The following is a 20,855-nucleotide window of genomic DNA, read 5'->3' on the forward strand; positions in this document are numbered from 1 at the left end:
ATTGAATAGGACTCAAACGCAACACCTCACTTCCGCACGATTGACAAGATATGAATTGATCTTGTTTGCTCCCCACATTCAAATTCAGAGGTGTTGTGTATTAAATCCGGCTGAACTTTTACCTGTCCCGCAAGATACTGTTGATGGTGATGAAACATCACACGATTGCCTTTACACTATAGAACAAGAGACTAAAGGTAGAATTGATTTGAAAGACAAGCCTTTGAATAGCCCACAAGGAGAGCTATTTTGTGATGGCTCTTGTTTTAAACTTCCGAATGGTACATCCACGGCTGCTTATGCCATCACTACTTTAAGCACGATTGTGGAAACCAAAAGAATTATGCATAATTCTGCACAGGCCGCAGAAATTATAGCGTTAACTCGAGCTTGTGAACTTTCTGAAGGGCTTACAGTAAATATATATACCGACAGTCAGTATGCCTTTGGGGTGGTTCACAACTTTGGTAGACTTTGGAAAGAACGAGGTTTCTTGACCTCACATGGCACGAAAATACAGCTTGGCACTTTAATAGTGCAATTACTTTCAGCGCTCGCACTCCCTGTTCAGTTAGCTATTATAAAATGTGCAGCACATCAAAAGTTTACAGATGATATAGGAAAAGGGAATGCTTTCGCTGACCAGATAGCTAAGCAAACTGCCACTGATTTTAGCTCAGAAATGTATGCTGTAAGAGAAACTGTAAATGTTTGCACTTTTGGTGAAAGTATCGATTCTGTAAAAGACATTCGAGCAGATGCTACTATCGAGGAGACCAAGAAATGGGTCGAGGGTGCAGGAAGATTGGATGATGATGGGTGTTGTGTGGACAATGTTGAAGGAAAATGGTTACTCCCTGACGCCTATATTACAATGATGGTCATTATGGCTCGTGGTCCGACCCATGTCTACGCGCGTAAATTGACTAAAATGTTACACAGTGTATGGGCCAATGATAACATTTTCAAAATTGTGGAACGCTTTTTCCAAGGGTGCATGGTCTGCTTGCAGCACAATGTATGAAAAGGTACCTTGACTCCTAGAGGAAGTTTCGCTCCACCTTCTGTTCCGTTTGAGGTTATCCACTTTGATTTTATTGAAATGGAACATTGCAAAAATCTTAAATATGTGTTGGTTGTCATTTGTGCATTTAGTAAGTGGGTTGAGGCCTTCCCTGTTAGAGATGCAACGGCCATAACCACGGCAAAAACTCTGTTGAAAGAGTTTTTTCCTAGGTTCAGACTGCCGAGAGTCATCTGGTCGGATAATGGGCCACACTTTATCGCTGCTGTAATCCTACAAATATGTGAAGGATTACAGATTGATAAACGGTTCAATTCGGCCAGACATGCCCAAAGTGCCGGATTAGTGGAAAGGCATAACGGCATTATAAAGAACAAGCTCGCTAAGACGTGTGCTGGCACCAAGTTAAAATGGCCGGACGCCTTACCGATCATGTTGCTGTCGATGAGAACAAGCCCTCAAACTAAGACTGGGCTCTCTCCCTTTGAGGTGGTAATGGGGAGGCCTGCTAATATTTGGGGTATGCCAAAAAGTCGCTCGTTGCGGGATATATAGAATGTGCTTCTTTCAGATTACTGTAACCAGTTGACTAAAAATCTGTTTTTAATTTATCACCAGGTGCGAGAGGCATTACCTGTACGATACGAGGGTCCTGGTCACAGTCTACAACCGGGGGACTGGATCCTCATGAAAGTTTTCGAGAGGTCGTCTTGCCTTGCACCTCGGTGGAGGGGTCCCTACCAGATCCTGCTAGTCACCCAGACTGCTGTGCGGGTAGCGGGGCGAAAGAACTGGATCCACGTGACACACACCAAACGGATCCCGCAGCCTGTGCCATACGATACAGAAGACACAGAATCCCTTTCCACTGCTGTAACCAACGTGCCTGAAACAGCAACAACCGACAAGAGAGTATCGGAGACCATTCCAGAATTCGCAAGGCCAGACAAAACGGCCATCTTGTCTCCGCACTCTCCAACAGTGGTACTTCCGGATCAATCATTTTCTGATCCCATTTCCGTTCACTCGCCACCTCCAGTGGGAAGTGACGACATACTGTTATCCGATCCTTCGGCACCGGAAATTGTGAAATATAATTTCCGTCCAAGAAAATAGACGTACAGCCTGGTTTGACTGTGCGATTGAGGAAATCATTTGAAGGCCTGCCTTTTGGCCCGACTGTACGAAAGGATTCTGTTGGCTAAGGGTTGTAGGAAAGACATTAAGAAGACGCGCGACTGGAGTCACCAGCAAACGAACAATTGGTGTTTTTTCGATTGAAGACTACAATGCCTGCACCCGCTACCGCTCGTACCGAACTTTTAGATAAATATGTGACTTGCAGAGACAATGATCAAGCATGTAAGGGGACCCCGAAAGTGTATTGTTGCCTTTTTGTAATAACTGTTTTTAGTAACTATTGGTTTTGGGTTATGATATCTGGAGGAAGCATATCCGCTGGAGGACTTTTTACCTGTTGAAAATGTATCTGTTTTTCCCACTCCTTCATGCAATTGCATACCTTGTCGCTTAGAGATTCTTCACATAGACGAAACTATCAGAATAAAACTCTTTTGTTAATAATGAATGCCACTCATGCAATTTTGAATAGGACCAACTGCTGGATCTGCTCGCATCTACCGCAACATGGGGATAAGGGGCTAGGTTGGTACATTCATCCTTTACCTTTGACAACTGTTGATATGCTTCTCTTAGAGCACTATTCTTTGGCCGATGGAATGACAGCATCTCAGGGAACTTTGATGGTACAAATTTGAATAGTTTTGAAAAACGTGTTTCGATGCCCCTGGGATGCTCGCTTTTTGCAAATAGGAGTAAGCCAAACGTTGCTTCTGTTAGGCCCTCTGATAGATTGTCTCGTCCTTTTCAGTCTTTGATCTCTTTCAAAATGGCTCCTATAGGCAATAAGGATGCCACGCCTCCATCTTATTCTGTTAACCATAGCCCCGATTCAGTATCCTTCTGCATACAGAGGAATGGAACACGGTCAATGGGTAATTTTAGAAAATGCGCCAACATTGCGAATTTGACTAGTGAGAACAGACCTCTCTACGTAGGTGGACCTGTCTATTTTGTTTGCGGTAATGTGGCATTTCCATGATTGCCCAGGGATTGGCAATGAGCCTGCTATTTAGGGATTCTATTACCTGGGGTATTTATTGCCAGTACTGCAGAAAGTTCGAAGACTCGTCCACGACGAGATGTGAAGGGGCATACTCCAGCGCAAACTCTAGGAGACATCATGAAATCCTTTGTGCCATTTTTTGGGCAAATTACGAATTCAGAAGATATCAGGGGACTAGCGAGAGTATTGGAGAGAACCATCAACCGGACCACTGACATACTCTATAATATGACGTTAGAACAGAAAGCGATAAGATTAGTGGCTCTTCAGAACCGGATGGCATCAGATGTCATTCTGGCAGAGCGTGGAGGAGTATGTAAATTAGTAGGGTCCGCTTGCTGCGTTTACGTACCAGACTCCTCTCCTATGATCATTAGGGCGATCCAAAATCTACATGTTCTTAGTTCAGAAGTGCATGTTCCTGAGGGAAACTGGGAACTTAGTGCATGGTTTTGGGACCTTCTACGGTCGTGGGGATGGAAGTTGTTTTCGGCCCTGCTGATTATCTTGGGTAGTTTTCTGTTCCTTTGTTGTTGTATACAGTGTCTCCCTGGTATATGTTCAATATTAGGGGGGTGTTGCGCACAAGCAACAAGTGTATTAGGGCATAAAATATACGCCCCAGATAAGGTTTCCAAGGAGTATGTGTTGAAAGAAACTCCAGTGTCTGATCTAATGGCAATAGATATGTCTGACAATGATTCGGGGTGTATAGACGTTGAAATGTGGAGTTAGTCGCAAAGTGATTGAAAGTAGTTTAGCGCTTGGCATAGGCCAAAAGGAGGGTTTGTTAAAACTGATATAATATTGTTTCGTCCTCATTGTATATGTTGGCCTATGCCCAGTCGCTTTGCGAGGAAATCCGTATTGCAAGGTCGTGACCTTAAGTGAATCAAGCCTCCATTTTAGGTAAAAGCTGCAATTTTAGTTTATCGTGCAAAGTCACCCTGTGGCCTAAAATGGCCGACCTGTGTTCTCTTGTTCTTACTTTAACCTCTTCAACCTCTGTAGGAGAGTTAATGTCCAACCTGCCTGCAGGCTACATGTTAGGGTCATGTAGACCTTGTCCTTTGTTGACCTCGGGATCAGGGGATTATTTGAATCAGCGATGTTAACCTACAAGTATACAAGAACAATAACGCTATTTGAACACGACATGCGAAACATCTGTTTAACCTGTATTAAAACAAATGTGTAAAGAGTGTAAAGTTAAACCCAGAGAATAATAATGTTTGTTAGCAAATGTATTAAAAAGTAAACCGCATGCACGAGATATGTAAATTAGGAACGAACATGGCGCGACCCTAGCCCAGTACATGATTAACTTGTAGGAGGCTGGACATCGCTATGAAGAAATTGTATAAATACGCTGATGTCCAGCTAGCAATTCCTGTTCACTGCTCACATTGAACCCTGCTGGTGGTCTCTGTGATGTATTGACGGCCAAATAGCTATTTGTGTACTTTGTTTTGTAAACTGTACAGAATTTCAATAAAGATTCTGGGAATCTTTATAAGCCTGTGTCGGTGTATTTCTCTTTGCATGGTGTAAAAGACTTAATATTGTATTTTCTGATTCCACACCAGGGATATGAAGCCCAGCCTGCTTCTTATGATCGCAGTCACATAGAGCCCATCCTCTTCTTGCATCCCAGCGATAGCGCGCCCAGGTGCGTCTTTGCTCAAGTCACAGTCGCAAGGATGTAGCGCCCAGCACACGTCATTGCTCATTTCGTATTAACAGCGATATAGCTCACTGCTTGCTACTTGTAATCCATCCAGGAGGATAGTGCCTGGTTCACTTCTTCCTGCTTCAGGGTTGTAGTGCCCTTTAGAAGCTGGGGGCTGAGCATTCTGAAGCGAGTGAGGCTGCTTAGAGGGAGGAGGGCACTATAACCTTTACAAATGAGTTGGGCACTATGAGGCTCATTTCGAGATGGCAGTGCAGTACAAAAAGGCTGGTAGAGTGGCTGTAATTCTGTCACTGCCGCTTTGCGACTATTTTTCCGCACCTCCAAATTGTAGATTTTTGGTAAAGTGGAGGAGATAACTCCAGCCAAGGACTGGAGGAATCTTCTGCACTTTACCAACAAAAACTGGGCAAATTAACACAGACCTAATCACCACCTGTGATAACACCATCAAAACCCCATGGAGTCCTATAGACTCAATGGATGACGACTAACACTGCCTTTATGGCAGCTGAGTTTGGCAGTATTTCCAGAGGAAATACCACCACACTAGAAATGAGGCACTATGTGCCTTACAAGGGGGCTGGGCACTTGGGCCCCATTATGAGTATGGTGATGTGAGGCATGGGCAGAATTGCCACCCCTTCTACTGCACTGCCATGACCACAATTAGGATGGAGAGTAGAGGAAATACCTCCAACACTTGGCTGGAGGTCTGTCCTCTATCTTACCTTAAGAAAAATGAGAAATTACCACCAGTGGTACTTCCTCCAAACCCCATTGAGTCATATGGGACTCCATAATGGAGAATAACCCCATCTCAGAATGTATAGGATTAACCTCCAGTTCCAAGGCAGTGACGTGAATGGAATATGGCAGAATGAGCACTGTTAATACCCATAGCAAGGCCTTATACCCCGATAAGTGCACTGCACACGACATCCCTAGCAAGTGGGCTGGTCGCTATATCCCTTATGAGGGGGCTGGGCACTATATCCAGTAAGGCACGGCTCCACATGTGCAGGTGTCGCTATCATATGACAAGTGCAGGCTCACAGGCCATATAAATGCCATTGAATGCTAGTTACTTATCCTGTGCATGATACACTAGGATAGCTCAGGAGCAACGTGCTCGCCTTGGAAGCAAAACGACGAGGAGCAACACAGGTTCGATCCCTGGGTATTAAGCACATTATATATAACCCATTACAATTACCAAAAAGCAACCTCAAATGCCCCATTAATAATGCCTTCAATAGTCACTATGCCTGGAATAGTCACCATATATTAGATGCAGCCTTGCATGTCCAGGTTTCCCCAACTATACGACTATAAAGGCATTGCCGCTTTTATTGGAGCATGGTACTCCACCCCCCGGCTCCCATCACCAAGCTTCTCCTTGCAGCGTTTCACCCTCCCGCGCGCACCATGTCTGTAACATGTTTCAAACTTGTCCCTCGCTTTTCCCCCCATGAGCCAATGGGAAGCTGCTGAGGTCCGGGGCTAGGTAAAAGTTATGGGAACCTCCGAGAGTAAACACAGTTCGCCCATGTCTCTGACAAGCCTGGAATACTGTTTTAGTCATTTTGACTAGAATAGCCTCTCATTGTTGGATGGTACCTTTGCACTGTGTCCCGTGTGTGCAAATAGGACCAGTCATTCAGGCAATGGTATTTCCATCTACATTGCCTATAAGTATCTATGGACTACCTATGTCGCCACACTGTGCATACTGACCCAGGTGGATGTCCAAACAGAAATAGTTTGGACTGGGTCCAGTGGTTGGTTATCAGGTTTTGGGCATCTAAGGTAGTGCTGTAGAGAAAAGTTGATTCCAGTTACGTGTTGGAACTAGTTATCAGTGTCTCGTGGCTTCAGTTGGTATTTCTAACCTGTGGAATTTCCTGTGCTTTTTCCACTGGTCATATGGAACCCAGTGTCCAAAATGTGTATGGAGCAACTGGATCTAGTAGAAACCATGTGAATTCGGGCAACTGAAATGTGCACTGGGTGATGGTTCGTTGAGTTATCGTTGGTGTTTGTTGGTTTTCATGTTTTAGGGCACATTCAAAGCCCAAACATGTTTGCCTGTTATATTGATTGCCCACGATACGAAGAACACCTGAAAGGAAGCCTAGGTTTCCAAATTATGAGCATGTGGGCATTAGAGCTTTGCCAAAGCTCACATCTATAGCTCCATCACACACACACCCCTTAGTGAGCAGCGCTTCCAGCCTAACAACAGTGTCACTAATAAGACCTTGGGCTCCCTTCCTGAATAAAACACAGGCCCAGGGCTCACGGCTAAACCACACAGAACCATACCGGACTCAAGCCCTTCTGGCCTTCATTCATCAATACCTCAGGTTTCGAACCTGTCTCCCCCTTTAATCCGCAACCCCCTCTTTTCTTGCTGGGCCACAGGCAACAAGACCTCCATAGTAACTCTTTTTTTTTTTACATCACATTGCTTTACAGTGATTCAAAATAAAGACGGTTTTTTAAATGTTCCCAAAACACGCACTTACACATGTTGAGCTGCCGGACAAAGCTGGCCATGTTGTTATGTTTGAAGTACTTGGGCAGCACCTCCTTGGCGAAGCGTCCCTGGTCAAACACGTGGAAGCTGGTTCCATTCTGAAACAAGAGCAAAGAAAAGCACTTTGAATGCTTACTTTCACAAGTAGAGTGGGGTATCTTTCAGGCCCGCTTTATTTGTTGAATGGATGACGGATCAGCGGAATGGTGATTTTTGAGATTCATAAAATATGACAACGTTACCTGTTTTAATGTTTATTTCCGTACAACAAAGAATACCATAAAAACACAACAAAAAATAACAATCAACAGTGTTGCAAACAACACTTTAAATCAATTGGATTAAACCCAAATACTATTAAAAAAACTTAAAAACAAGACCACAGAACTCAAAATCCAACAAATCTTTAAAACAATTCTCTCAAAGACAAGAGCACGTTTTAAAAACATAAACACAGCCCACCCCACTTGTACAGAGTCCGCCCGTAACAGATAATACAATGCTGGCTCGTAGCATCGAAAGCCTAAACCCTGTAAAACAGGTTTCAATGATTGATTGCTGAAAAAGCGGGGCAAAACTAAAGGAAGTGTGCCGAATCTTCTTTAGGCACCCCACAGAGCACTCATGATTGATCCACATTCCACTTCCACCAAGCCACCAGCACAGCTCTTAAGTGAATGCAATTAAAACGCGCCCTAGAAACAGAAATGCGCTGAGACGGATGCTGAGCCCAGCTCAGATACTTCTGCAGACCAGGGGACGTAATAATCACATGTTAACTGTTTGGCTGGTCTCATAAACTCCAAAGACTATGGGCCTCATTACGAGGCCGGCGGTAGCCGTGCCCTTATTAAGGGCATGGCTGCCGCCGGTAATGATTTTTTACCAGACCCATGGAATAGGCAATTACCGGGTCATGTCGACCTTGGCGGACCCGGTAATTGGCCATTCCATGTGCCCGGTAAAAATGAATCCCCATTCCCATTGAGCCCCATAGGGCTCAATGGGAATTGGGAGGGATCTAACAACGGGCCCGTTAATAACGGGCCCGTTGTTAGCTTCCTGGTCCCCTTGCGGGACCCGGAAAGGATGTCTGGTTTTACCAGATGTCTTTTCCGGGTCCCGCAAGGGAACCTCGTAATAGGGCGGAGTGGGTTTAACGGCACCGGCACCATTACCGGTGCCATTAAACCCATTCCACCCACCTCGTAAAGAGGCCCTATCTCTTATCCCAAATAGACTGGAGTACACTGGCTTTTGCAGATTTTGCGACCCTGATACATAAAAGGGCTGTTGTGGAGAAACAGTGTCCCACGCCCACTTTCACCAACAGGACTTTCATATACCTACGCCAGGGGATCTTCAAATGAGGACCTCTGAGCACAAGGTAACTGATTAATTCCTTAAATAGCTTTAGTGTTCCCCCAAATTCTAAGCCAGTGACTGGCAGGTAAAGATGCAACCAGGTCGCCAAGCAGGGACGTCATTTCACCAAAATGCCAGGGGTAGCGGAAGTGACATCGCATAACCCTTGACCTCTGAGGACATCACAGAAAGTGATGTCATTTGACCAACCCCGAAGTGACATCACGGGAATCGATGAAACACGACTGTTTACCCCTGGGAAAAAAACAGGAAGTGGCATCACACAACATTGTTTCTAAGTACACTATGAAAAATATGGTTACAATATCACTGTAACGTGATATACATTTCGTACAAGAATGGATCACCATATGTATCAGCAGAAAAAAACATGCTATAACTGCAACTTGCGAAAAGCAAAATACATAGTCGGAAATGGACGCTTATTCTACTCTAGATGTTTTTTGGAGGATTGTGTCTGCATTGTGAATTTGAGGTGTTTAAGAACAAACAAAATCAGTGATTCACCCCCTGAAGTGTGCCTGAAATAAACCTTTAATAAGTCTAGCAATTATTGTTTAGAATTTCCGAAAGACAAATTATTTGTCATTCCTATTCTCTTACTTATGGTCACTACTGTACTCAGGAGACCCCCGACCGGCCCATAGAGCCGAGGTTTGCTCCGATGTACTTTAAGACTAGATAGCTGCACCTTGGGATGGATGGGGGTGCACATTTATTACTCCAACACCAATCAATAAGGACAACTTAATGGTTTGGCAAAGGGAGTCTGTTTAATGACAAGTACAAAAAACGGGGAGTCATGGCAATCAGCAGTGATGCGATAGTCCGTCTCGCTTCAACTCCAACGAACTTCATACAAACAGTGACATTTATACTCAAAACTCGTCACAATGACGTGTTACATTTAAAAGTTAACATGCAATTCTATTGACTAGGAAAAGGTAACTTTAATATATGTACTATATCTGTATATGATAACGGAGGGGATTGGGTAAATACTGTCAGGTGGGCGTTTAAGCCCTTCCTTCAATATGACTACTGTAGACGTCGCTAAAAGTACGACGTCCCATTGGTTCTACTAACTATAGGACCCTAGATTATTTGGTCCATTGTGATTGGGTTGGCACCAACCCCATGAATACATTTCCACTTTACTTAGCAGCACGCAGAATGGTCAGCCAGGTGCATGGTGCCCCCTCAGCTACCCCACCTTCCTCCAATTAAGGTTACAATCAATCATCACTTCTACAACTATGTGTCAATTATGTTACTGTGGTTGGCCTCGAAACTGCATCTTCTGTCTGGGAAAGTTCTGATATCTCTTCCTGGGCAGATGCCAAGCGTAGGTGTGAACTCGTACTTCTCCTCGCTCGGATGGTTACGTGATGCAGACACCGTGAATTTGCCTAGTTTCTCTCCATTTGTGCATTTAATTCTTATTTGGCTTGCCACCTGCCTACGCTTTCTTATCTTGACCTTTCAAAGACAGGATATTCTGTTCTTAAGTTTCAATTAGATGTAACTACTGTTCGTTCCTTCTATTGGTATGACCTTGGCTCTCCTGGCACAAGTTGCATCTGCTGAGTTTCGATTCAGCCGTTTCTTCTCATTTTGCTAGAATACGTATCTTGTCTTGTTTGACCTCTAGTAACCTGAGTTGATTCTGCTTTTCTTGCAAAGTGGAATCACACTTATAATACTGTGCTTCGTTTTGAGGTAGATTATGTATAATGGCGCTTGCCGCGCTATTCTTCTACTTAGCATAGCAAGCTGTACTGTTTTCTTAGCTTTCTTGCGGTTCCAAGCATATGTACAGGAGTAAACTGATCGACTGTATTCATTTTGCTTACAGCTTAACTCTCATACGCTTTGATAGCTTTCTATCACTTTAAGCTCACAATCTCTTTTCTCAGGGCGTTTCGTCTCTTTCTGTCATTCTTGGTTCGGCATTTGTTCTATCTGTGAGTCCGTCCGGGCTCTCGTGATGTCACCATTCATCTTCCATTAAGGTCTTTTTGGTTTCTTCCGGGATGGTACTTCGGCAATCTTCATTTCGTCTCATTTGTTGGTAGGGTTTTCTCAATGGATACCTTACTGTCCATGGTTGTCTGGGTATTGGTACTTCAATAGGTGTTGCTCTTCTGATGGGTACTGGGCAGAGCCCTACTGTGGCTCTCTGCTGGTTTATTTGATCATCATACGTCACATATTTTGGTGTGAACGTTCCTGGTACCTCAAAATGGGCGATGGGAGTGCAGGCTTTATTTGGGACCTCCTCTACAATACTTAACGTGCTACTCTTGTGAAACCCCCTGTTTTTTTTAAAGAAGCCTGAACAAGAAAGCCAGCCACTATAGAAACATAGGGGTACTTGTCGCTGGCCATATCCCAAGTGTTTTATTTAGTAAAAAAATAAATAGAAATATTCTTTTTTTTTTTAGGGGTAGCAAGGGAGACCTCAGGGGTTGCAAGTGCGACCCCTGATGGCCCCTAAATGACATCCCTGTCTCCACGAAACCAGCAACCCAGTTCCTGGAGAACTGCAAAATTAGGGGCATATTCAGATAACCCCAAAATGCTCTTTAAACATTTTTTCTCAACCACCTGAATGGGTTCGATTTTACCAAATCCCCACAGCTCCATACTATCTCACCACAGAGGAAGCTTCAACATGAAAAGCTATGAGCACAAGCTCAATCGGCTTCATTTTAAATGAGCCCAAAGCCCTGGTTACCCCGTTACCCAATTGCCTGTTTAAATCTTAGGGTCTGCTTTTCAACATGAGCCTCAGCCACTAAATTCAGATAAAATCTCACCCCCAGATAATCAAAGTAGTCCACTCTTGGGATTGACTCCCCCCTGCAAAAGATAGATGAAAGCCTTGGGGGACGCTTCCCCCTGAAGCAAGTTGCATCTGCTGAGTTTCGATTCAGCCGTTTCTTCTCATTTTGCTAGAATACGTATCTTGTCTTGTTTGACCTCTAGTAACCTGAGTTGATTCTGCTTTTCTTGCAAAGTGGAATCACACTTATAATACTGTGCTTCGTTTTGAGGTAGATTATGTATAATGGCGCTTGCCGCGCTATTCTTCTACTTAGCATAGCAAGCTGTACTGTTTTCTTAGCTTTCTTGCGGTTCCAAGCATATGTACAGGAGTAAACTGATCGACTGTATTCATTTTGCTTACAGCTTAACTCTCATACGCTTTGATAGCTTTCTATCACTTTAAGCTCACAATCTCTTTTCTCAGGGCGTTTCGTCTCTTTCTGTCATTCTTGGTTCGGCATTTGTTCTATCTGTGAGTCCGTCCGGGCTCTCGTGATGTCACCATTCATCTTCCATTAAGGTCTTTTTGGTTTCTTCCGGGATGGTACTTCGGCAATCTTCATTTCGTCTCATTTGTTGGTAGGGTTTTCTCAATGGATACCTTACTGTCCATGGTTGTCTGGGTATTGGTACTTCAATAGGTGTTGCTCTTCTGATGGGTACTGGGCAGAGCCCTACTGTGGCTCTCTGCTGGTTTATTTGATCATCATACGTCACATATTTTGGTGTGAACGTTCCTGGTACCTCAAAATGGGCGATGGGAGTGCAGGCTTTATTTGGGACCTCCTCTACAATACTTAACGTGCTACTCTTGTGAAACCCCCTGTTTTTTTTAAAGAAGCCTGAACAAGAAAGCCAGCCACTATAGAAACATAGGGGTACTTGTCGCTGGCCACAGCCCAAGTGTTTTATTTAGTAAAAAAATAAATAGAAATATTCTTTTTTTTTTTAGGGGTAGCAAGGGAGACCTCAGGGGTTGCAAGTGCGACCCCTGATCACCCCTAAATGACATCCCTGTCTCCACGAAACCAGCAACCCAGTTCCTGGAGAACTGCAAAATTAGGGGCATATTCAGATAACCCCAAAATGCTCTTTAAACATTTTTTCTCAACCACCTGAATGGGTTCGATTTTACCAAATCCCCACAGCTCCATACTATCTCACCACAGAGGAAGCTTCAACATGAAAAGCTATGAGCACAAGCTCAATCGGCTTCATTTTAAATGAGCCCAAAGCCCTGGTTACCCCGTTACCCAATTGCCTGTTTAAATCTTAGGGTCTGCTTTTCAACATGAGCCTCAGCCACTAAATTCAGATAAAATCTCACCCCCAGATAATCAAAGTAGTCCACTCTTGGGATTGACTCCCCCCTGCAAAAGATAGATGAAAGCCTTGGGGGACGCTTCCCCCTGAAGCAAACCATAAGAGCCGATTTCTGGGCGGGCATAATCGTCAACAAGGCACTGTAGGGATCTGGGAGTGCGAGCTAATAAAACGGTGTCATCTGCATAGGCAAGTAAGGGCAAATGCCTGTTACCCAATCTAGGGAAATCTGAGTTAGATTTAAGTAAATGGTCATGTAGGCCATTTATATAGAGACAAAAGAGCAAAGGGGCCAAAACACAGCCTTGACGCACGCCACATTCAACCTGAAAAAAGAGGAACAGTGTACAGCAGCTCCTCACACAAGCCACCATTGAGAAGTGGTGAGAAGTGTAATCTCTCCAAAAGATCCACCAAAGCACCAGGGCAATTCATGGATCGAGCACGCTCCACAACCTAACACGATTAACCTTGTCAAACGCAATGCTCAGATCCATGAAAGCCCAAAAAATAGGTTCCTCCTTGATGAATGCGCCACCACCAAGTAGCGATTCAGGACCTGCTCTGCAGTTCCCAAACCCGGTCTCAAAGCCAGCTGGATAGGGGAGAAGATGTGTGTGCTCTCGGCGCAGGACACCAATCTCCCCAGGAGGGCCCTCCCCAAGATCTTAAATACTGAATCTAAAAGAGAGATTGGTCTATATGATGCTGGAAGCACCCTAGGCCTCTTTTTATGAATTGGATAAATCACAGGATGGGACCAGGAAACAGGATGGATGCCTACAGCACAAACAGCATTAAACTCCATAGTCAATATAGGTGCCCACAGATTAGGTTGTGCCAAAAACAAGTATGCAGGAACATTCTACAGACCTAGGGCCTTGTTCCTACCTTGGCTCTTAATAGCTGACAACATTTCCCAGAATGTAAAAATAATTTTGTCTGCAGTAGTGCACAATAACTGTTTAGAGCCCAAGACAGAGGGCCAATCGATGACCACATCCCCAGAACCAGTGCTGTATAAGGAGGAATAATGGGCTACTAACGCAGGAGAGCCCCCAACCTTAAATGTATAAAAGGGCCCATTATTAGCAATGTCCCAAAAAGGTTTGACATCATTGGTGACAGAAGAATTAACCCATTCCTCCCAGGACTATGCTTCAATTTCATGCTTTCTGCGAGCTAAGGCTTTCTTATAGGTAGTACGAGCCGTTGAAATGTCAAACTTTGTAGACAAGGGGTTCTTCAAAGTTCTCAGCAAGTTAGACTTCGATTTTACACACTCTCCATTAAACCACCTGTGATGAGGACTGCTATTCCTTCTACCCATCCTCAAAGTAAATGAGGCCGAAAGATTAATCAAGAGTAGTGAGAAGTCAGACCAACTGGCACCCCGATCTTGATTGCCAGAAAAAAAGACGTTCAAGAATCTGCCAGTTATTTCTGAAAATAACCCTGTGCAGGGTCTCGCAATCCACTAACTGCCATTTTAACTGATGCTTCAGGCCAGCAGGGGGCACGTTGGTCAAACCTGGGGGAATTACCTACCCTGGAGCCTGAGCTCAAGGCGAATAGGGAAATAATCTCTGCATGTATCATCCCACACCCTGAACCCAGTGACACAATCCCAGAATTTTACTGGGACACAAAAATAATTGATGGTAGAGCGACCCAAAGTGGAGCAAAAAGTAAAGTTCCCTGGAATATCTTCGGGGAAACAACCATTGGCCGCACGCAACCCCCAAGCAAAGAGGAGCTTCCATGACAACATATTTCCAATGAAACTTTATTGAAAATGCTGCCTTCAAGCAAAAATGTTAAGGAGGGATAAAAAGCATCACACAGCCTCGTCCACAGAAACTCATATGCAAGGCAGTTCTATATTTACTTGCCGTAGCAGTTCCTGAATTGTTTTGGCCCGGCACATTATTGTACAAAGAGCCGGTAGTCCAGTATACTGTTTCGGCTATGCTATTGGGTTCACCCTTCTACATCTTTTAATGTAAGCCAGCAACTACAGCACAGTGAAGGTGGGTGAAAAGGGGTGCTATGTATGCAGATATTTGCCAGAGGGACACAGTCTCCATACGCCTAAGCCCCCACCCCCACTTGTGCAATGGTAGGCCAAAAGACTGTTGGGGCTGCAGAGTCTAGCTGTATTCTCATCAAATAACTTATTTACTGGAGGCCACCCTCACATGAGATTATCTTCATGGTCACCCAGTAAATTCAACTATAGAACTGAGCATTTGTGGGCTTCTGGGCTAAGGGGCATGGGGCCCTCCAGTGCAGATATGTTGGCACAATGGCGCTTCCTTTATTTTGATGCATCCTCAACTACTCCCTCGACCCTCTATGTCTCTGTTCTCTTCACACAAGTGTTGCGAGATGGCCTGTTGTGTAAAGCACTAAAGGGGTAACCAAAAGAATATTAAGTTGTCTACTTTCCTCAGCCTCGCCCTCTCTCTCTCCCTACTTCTCATACCACTCTTCTTACATTCTTTGCTTTAAAACATCTTTGCAACAGAGTAAAGGACCATGCAAGAAACCCAGATAAGATAACATTATGTTGTGACATAAATGTAACACTCTCAAGTCTCTGTAGAGGTAGATCTCTTTGTCCACCTGGTGTCAACAATCTGCCGCACTTGTCCGGGTATTTAACAAAGCCCGCACTGCAGGTATGCATATTTTAAATTAATTGCACCAGCCCTACATATAATGTATCAGTGTACCAGCCGTTTTCACTACCTAAAAACAATATCCCCCCAAAACAAAAGGGAGTAAAAATACTCCAAACAAAAAATAGGGAACAACGGACACATAGGAGCCTGCCACCTGTTTCCAACCACACTGCTCCATGCATATGTTCAGATTGCTGATTCTAGCAAAGCAGTGCCACAGGTAGGATCTCGAATAATATTACTGGCTAATGTGAATATGCAATTAAAGGGGAAAAATGCCTTTTTTAAACACATAGGGACCAGACAAGGTCACGTCATAGGCTATTCCTCATGCACACCTAGGCACTCAGCTAATCAAGTGGCTGTAAATGCAGGCGTAATTTGCCAGTGACCATCTGCACCGACATCGCCATAGAAATAAAAAAGGACCAAGTCCCGTTTCTATGCCATGTTTTAGGAGCCATTTTGTTTTTCTACGGACACGGCACACACAGCGCACGTGCAGCGCATCTTCCTTAAAAAAACAACACCTTAAACCTATCCACACCTGGGGAGCCATGGGGAGAGTTGGCGACACCCCCCATTGGGGGAATACAGGGCCAGTAACGGCTACCTAGGCTTGGGCTGGTGGGTCGTTACTGGCCCTGTACATCGCCAAACATAGGCGGGATCACTATGTTCATGATGCTATGCATTAATCATACCGCCATTTAAATGATTTTCAAAAGGAGTTATATTCATTTGTGTCATAGGTGACCTTAAGAATGTACCAACTCCTGCATGAAGGGGCCTTAAGGCCATACCTCTGTCTCTATACCACGGAAGGGAGATTCAATCCTAACCCAGATTTACCTCAATGCCTGTTCTAGTTCTAGTGATCAGTAACCCCATATCTCAAATCTCTCTATCTTCTTTTGATGACCCTTGCCGGTCACACACCTCTACCCTTTCATCTAAGTCCTTCTCGCCCAGACCACACTGCCTGGAGATTGACATTGCCTGTTTTGTTCCAGCTTGATTATGTTCAACTCGGAAAGAGTAGGAGTGCAAGACCATGAACCACCTTAACATAGGAGTTGTTATCCTTGTTCTTGGCCATTCACACCAAGGGAGCGTGGCCAGTGAAAAGCTTTAACTGGCCCCCCGTGTAGGCTTTGGAAGGCCCACCTGATAACCAGGCACTCTAATTGTACCATGGGTTACTTTCTTTCCTGTGGAAAGAGTTTTCTGCAGATATCCATGATAGGATTCTCTTCTCCCTCATCCATCTGTAACTGTAATGCCCCCAAGTCGAAGAGGCATCCATCTGTAGAATTAATTCGTTTGTGAAGTTGGATATGACCAAGTTTGGGATTTTGCATCGAGCATTCTTGAGACCGTTGAAAGGTTTTAGGGTCCCATTGCATGACATTAGGATGGGATTTGAGCTACTTTTTCAATTAACCCAACTGCTTACTCTGAGAGGTTTGGTATGAACCTCCAGTAGTAACCGACAAGCCCCAGGAATGCCTGGATGTCTTTCTTCATTATAGATATTGGCATCTTTTGCACTGTTTCTATCTTTACTTGATGTGATAACACCTGCCCATTTCCCACCTAGAATCCCAGATACTTAACAGAGGCTCCTGCTAGGTGACATTTGGCAGGGTTGGCAGAGAGATTGGCTTTTACACGTTGGTTGTGTATCACTGCCAAGTGTTTTCAGTCGTCTTCCCAGGTAGAATTATGGACAACAATATCCATACACTACTGCAAGCATCTGCAAGGGGCCAGAACTTGGTCCTTTCTGGACGGTAGCTAGAGCACCAGTCCAGGGTGAAGATGAACTTTGGTCTCCCAAGGGTTTCCATCTGCTCATCGATCCTGGACATCAGATTTGTACTGAACGTTGATATCCCGTTGAGCCTTTGGAAGTCAAAGCAGAATCTCCAGATGTTATCCGGATTTGGCACCAGGACGATCAGAGAGGCCCACTCACTGCAGGACCTCTCAATGATGCTGAGCTCCATCATCTTCCTTAGTTCTTCTATGATTTTCTTTCTGGGCCTCTGTTAGCCGATAGGGATTCAGCCAGATCACTCAGCCTGAGGGTGTCTGTATGTTGCACACCACTCCTTTGACTCTCCATGGTTTGTTAGGGAACACATCCTGGTTTCTCTCTATCGCTCTGGCTAGTTACCGGTGCCTGGCTGTGGGGAAACCTGGTGGTATGGGGACCCTGTGCACTTGGATTGGTAAGGGAGACTTTCAGGTGTTATTTACAGTGGTCAAAGTGTACGAAAAGAAGTAGTGGAACTATGTTCCCTGCTGGCCTCCCCCTGATCCCCGCAAACCCCATTGCCACAACCCCTCCCACACACAAGACACCCCCCCTGCTGTTTAAGGGAACGTTCAGTGTAGTGCACTGAAAGTGAAGGTTTCAACTTCTTCCTACACTTTTATTTTAAAACAAAACCATTCCGGAACTGTTACTTTTTAAAATAAAAGTATAGGAACTCTACAAGGTAATTTAAAAAAAGTATAGGAGCACCGCTCCCGACTGCGCCCGCTCACTTCGACCACTGGTTATTTACATAGAGAATTAAGAGTTGTGGGTTATAGTTTTTCATCCATGGCTTCAATTTCTGTATGTGGTATAATTGTGAGGGCTTCCATCTATCGGCTTGTTGGAGTAAATATGTGAGGTTTGAGATGACCTCAGTGACCTCCTTATAGGTCACATCCTGAAGCTCTGGGAGTAGGCCTTGTGAGGATATGGGCCATCCTAGTGAACCTCACTATCCCATGGCTGTGGTTGAACTCTGTATAGGCGGTATGATGGATCCCACAATGACAACACGTGTTACCGATGGCCTCAACATCCAGATGAGGTTTAAGAGTTTTTATTGTTTTATTTCCAACAGGCTTAACGGCCGTCCCTCTCTCTCTCTCTAACCTAGGGAGGAGTGAAACAACCCTAACCCAGGCTTTCCTCAATGCCCAGATCGGTTCTAGCAACCGATAACCCCTACTATTTAAAATCTGTCTATCTATCTGTGATGGCCTAAAAGCTAGTACCTTATCTGTCCAGCCTCCTTCATGGATCACTTTGGGAGTTGTATCCATATTTCCCCAGAAGATGGTTTGGGTTATGTCTTCCAGACATACCGGTCTTCAGCCACCCTGTTTCTTCATCACTCTTTCTTTCCTTTCCCTCAATATCTCTCTCACTCTCCCTTTCTACTCCCACTCTCCTCACCTCTGATCTCTCCACAGTCTACCTCCACCCTTCTATCTTACCCTCTCCTATTTCCTCTCCCCATCCACCCACCAATACTACACTCCCTTCTCCACTCTACTACTACTCACCCATTTCCACTCCACTACTATCCACTCCACTACTACTACTCCCTCTCTACTCCAGCTCTCTTCCCTCTCCACTCCACTACTATTCTCCCCTCCACTTCTACTATTCTCCACTCTACTATTACTCCCCCTCTTCACTCTACTACTACCACTCTTCCCTCCACTACTACTCAGTCACTCTCCTTTCACTCTGTCACCCTTTTATCCACTCCCTACCTTCTCACTATCACTCTCGCTCACACTACTTGCACGCACATTTATCACAGATTGCCACTTTCCCTCACCAACCAATAGCTCACCTAGAATTTACCTTCACACTCCACCACACTGTCTTTCCTCCTTCTGGTCTCTTGGACCCCGACTTCCGCCTCCTCTGACCTCACCCGAACAACACACACCTTCCTGTTGTCTGTCTCTGGTTTTATCCTTTATTGTTATTATTGTTAGAGAGTTTATTGAGCGTGGACCTAGCTTCGAGCGCTTTACAAAGCATAGGCAGAAGTAGACAGTGAGGGAAGCAGAGATATAAAGGAGCAGGGAGCTAACAATGGGGGAGGGCAGACAAATTGGCAGCAAGAGATCTACAAGCAACATGTTCCGCGGGCCAATTGGTCTCTATCTTCCCGCCTGGGAGGATTCACAGACTGGTGAATTGTATTGTATTGTATTGTAGTCATCATTTTTATAGCGCCTTTTACCATTACTATAGTCTCAATGCGCTTGTGGTGCGAACGCCCTCGGAGACCACAGTCCAGAGTATGAATACATAAAAAGTGGGCTTAGCCCAGCCCCTTTTCTCCTCACGTGTCACTGGAGTCTCTCCGCAGGTATTCTGCAGGTAAGCAAGTCTGTATATGCTGGCAGTGTGTAGGGATCTGTGCTTCTGCTTGTTACATTTGTTGAAGCCTCGTCGCATAGCAGTTTACTCTCTCTCCATTGCCAGTGGAAAGACGCTGACAGTGGCATCTCTCTGGAGACTCCGGTGGGCTGCCTTGTCGCGGGTGATACACCAGGAATATTGGTGTATGTGGCTTTCTGCACGTTCAAGTAAGAGACTGCCTAGCATTTTTTTTTCACATATATGGGGTAATCAAGAGTGATACTATTAGCAATGAAATTGGCACAAAGGGAAGGGACAGGCACTGGGGCCCTCCCAACTACAACCTTCCTCCTCTGGAGCATGAATAGCTCTGGTTTCCATCCCTCTGGCCCTCCAGGGCTTATGGCATTCTCTTCCTCTAACCTCTTGCTCGGGTTGCACCAGCTTCTCTTTGTCCGGTTCTGTGTATAGTGATGATTACTTGTTTATCTTCCTGGCTTTTTGTCCATCTCTTTAGCTTTCTACTTCCAGCTTTTTTGGTTCCCCTGTGGTACAGTGTTCTTACCCTGGCAGCACAGGTTTCCAGCGAGCATGGTCCTTCAGGTCATCTGGAAGCATGGGTGGACTGGGAACCAAAAGAGGCCCTGGAAATTATTTTAAAAAGTGGCCCCATATTACACATTTTCAGCAAGCCCATCGCTTTTCCTATGGCAAAAATTGGAAATACCACACAAAAGAGGCCCAAGATGCAGAGGCCTACCAGGAAATCTCCAGAGTTCCCTATAGGCCAGCCCACCCCTGTCTGGAAGAGGCTGATTTCTCATCCTCAATAGAGCTCATAGCCTCAGTATGTAACATGAAGGAAGGTTTCTGTGTGATGAAATGACTACTGCTCTGCACAAGTACATAGATAAATATTGCTAAACCACCTACTCTTCCCCACACTACTTCTTAACCAGCAACACTCCCAATCATAAATGCGTAGCAGGCACAGCCCAAAATGTATACCTCCTTCACCTCTTTTGGTAACGTCAGTCAAGGGCAGGCTATATCTTCAGGAGGTGTGTGA

At 44.8% G+C, this 20,855-nt stretch overlaps 1 protein-coding gene across 1 annotated transcript in view; it reads right to left on the bottom strand.

Annotated features, from left to right (window-relative positions):
- The window catches only part of LOC138528325 (heat shock factor protein 4-like), a 731,255-nt gene that overhangs the window by 582,122 nt on the left and 128,278 nt on the right, over window positions 1–20,855 (bottom strand). Inside the window, exon 2 of the mRNA XM_069639844.1 lies at window positions 7,389–7,497. Coding sequence (XP_069495945.1) covers window positions 7,389–7,497 — 109 coding nt within the window. The remainder of the gene's footprint in view (window positions 1–7,388; window positions 7,498–20,855) is intronic.

The sequence above is a fragment of the Ambystoma mexicanum genome, chromosome 1q, assembly GCF_040938575.1.
Source record: "Ambystoma mexicanum isolate Mex_15411 chromosome 1q, UKY_AmexF1_1, whole genome shotgun sequence".
Lineage (NCBI taxonomy): Eukaryota > Metazoa > Chordata > Amphibia > Caudata > Ambystomatidae > Ambystoma > Ambystoma mexicanum.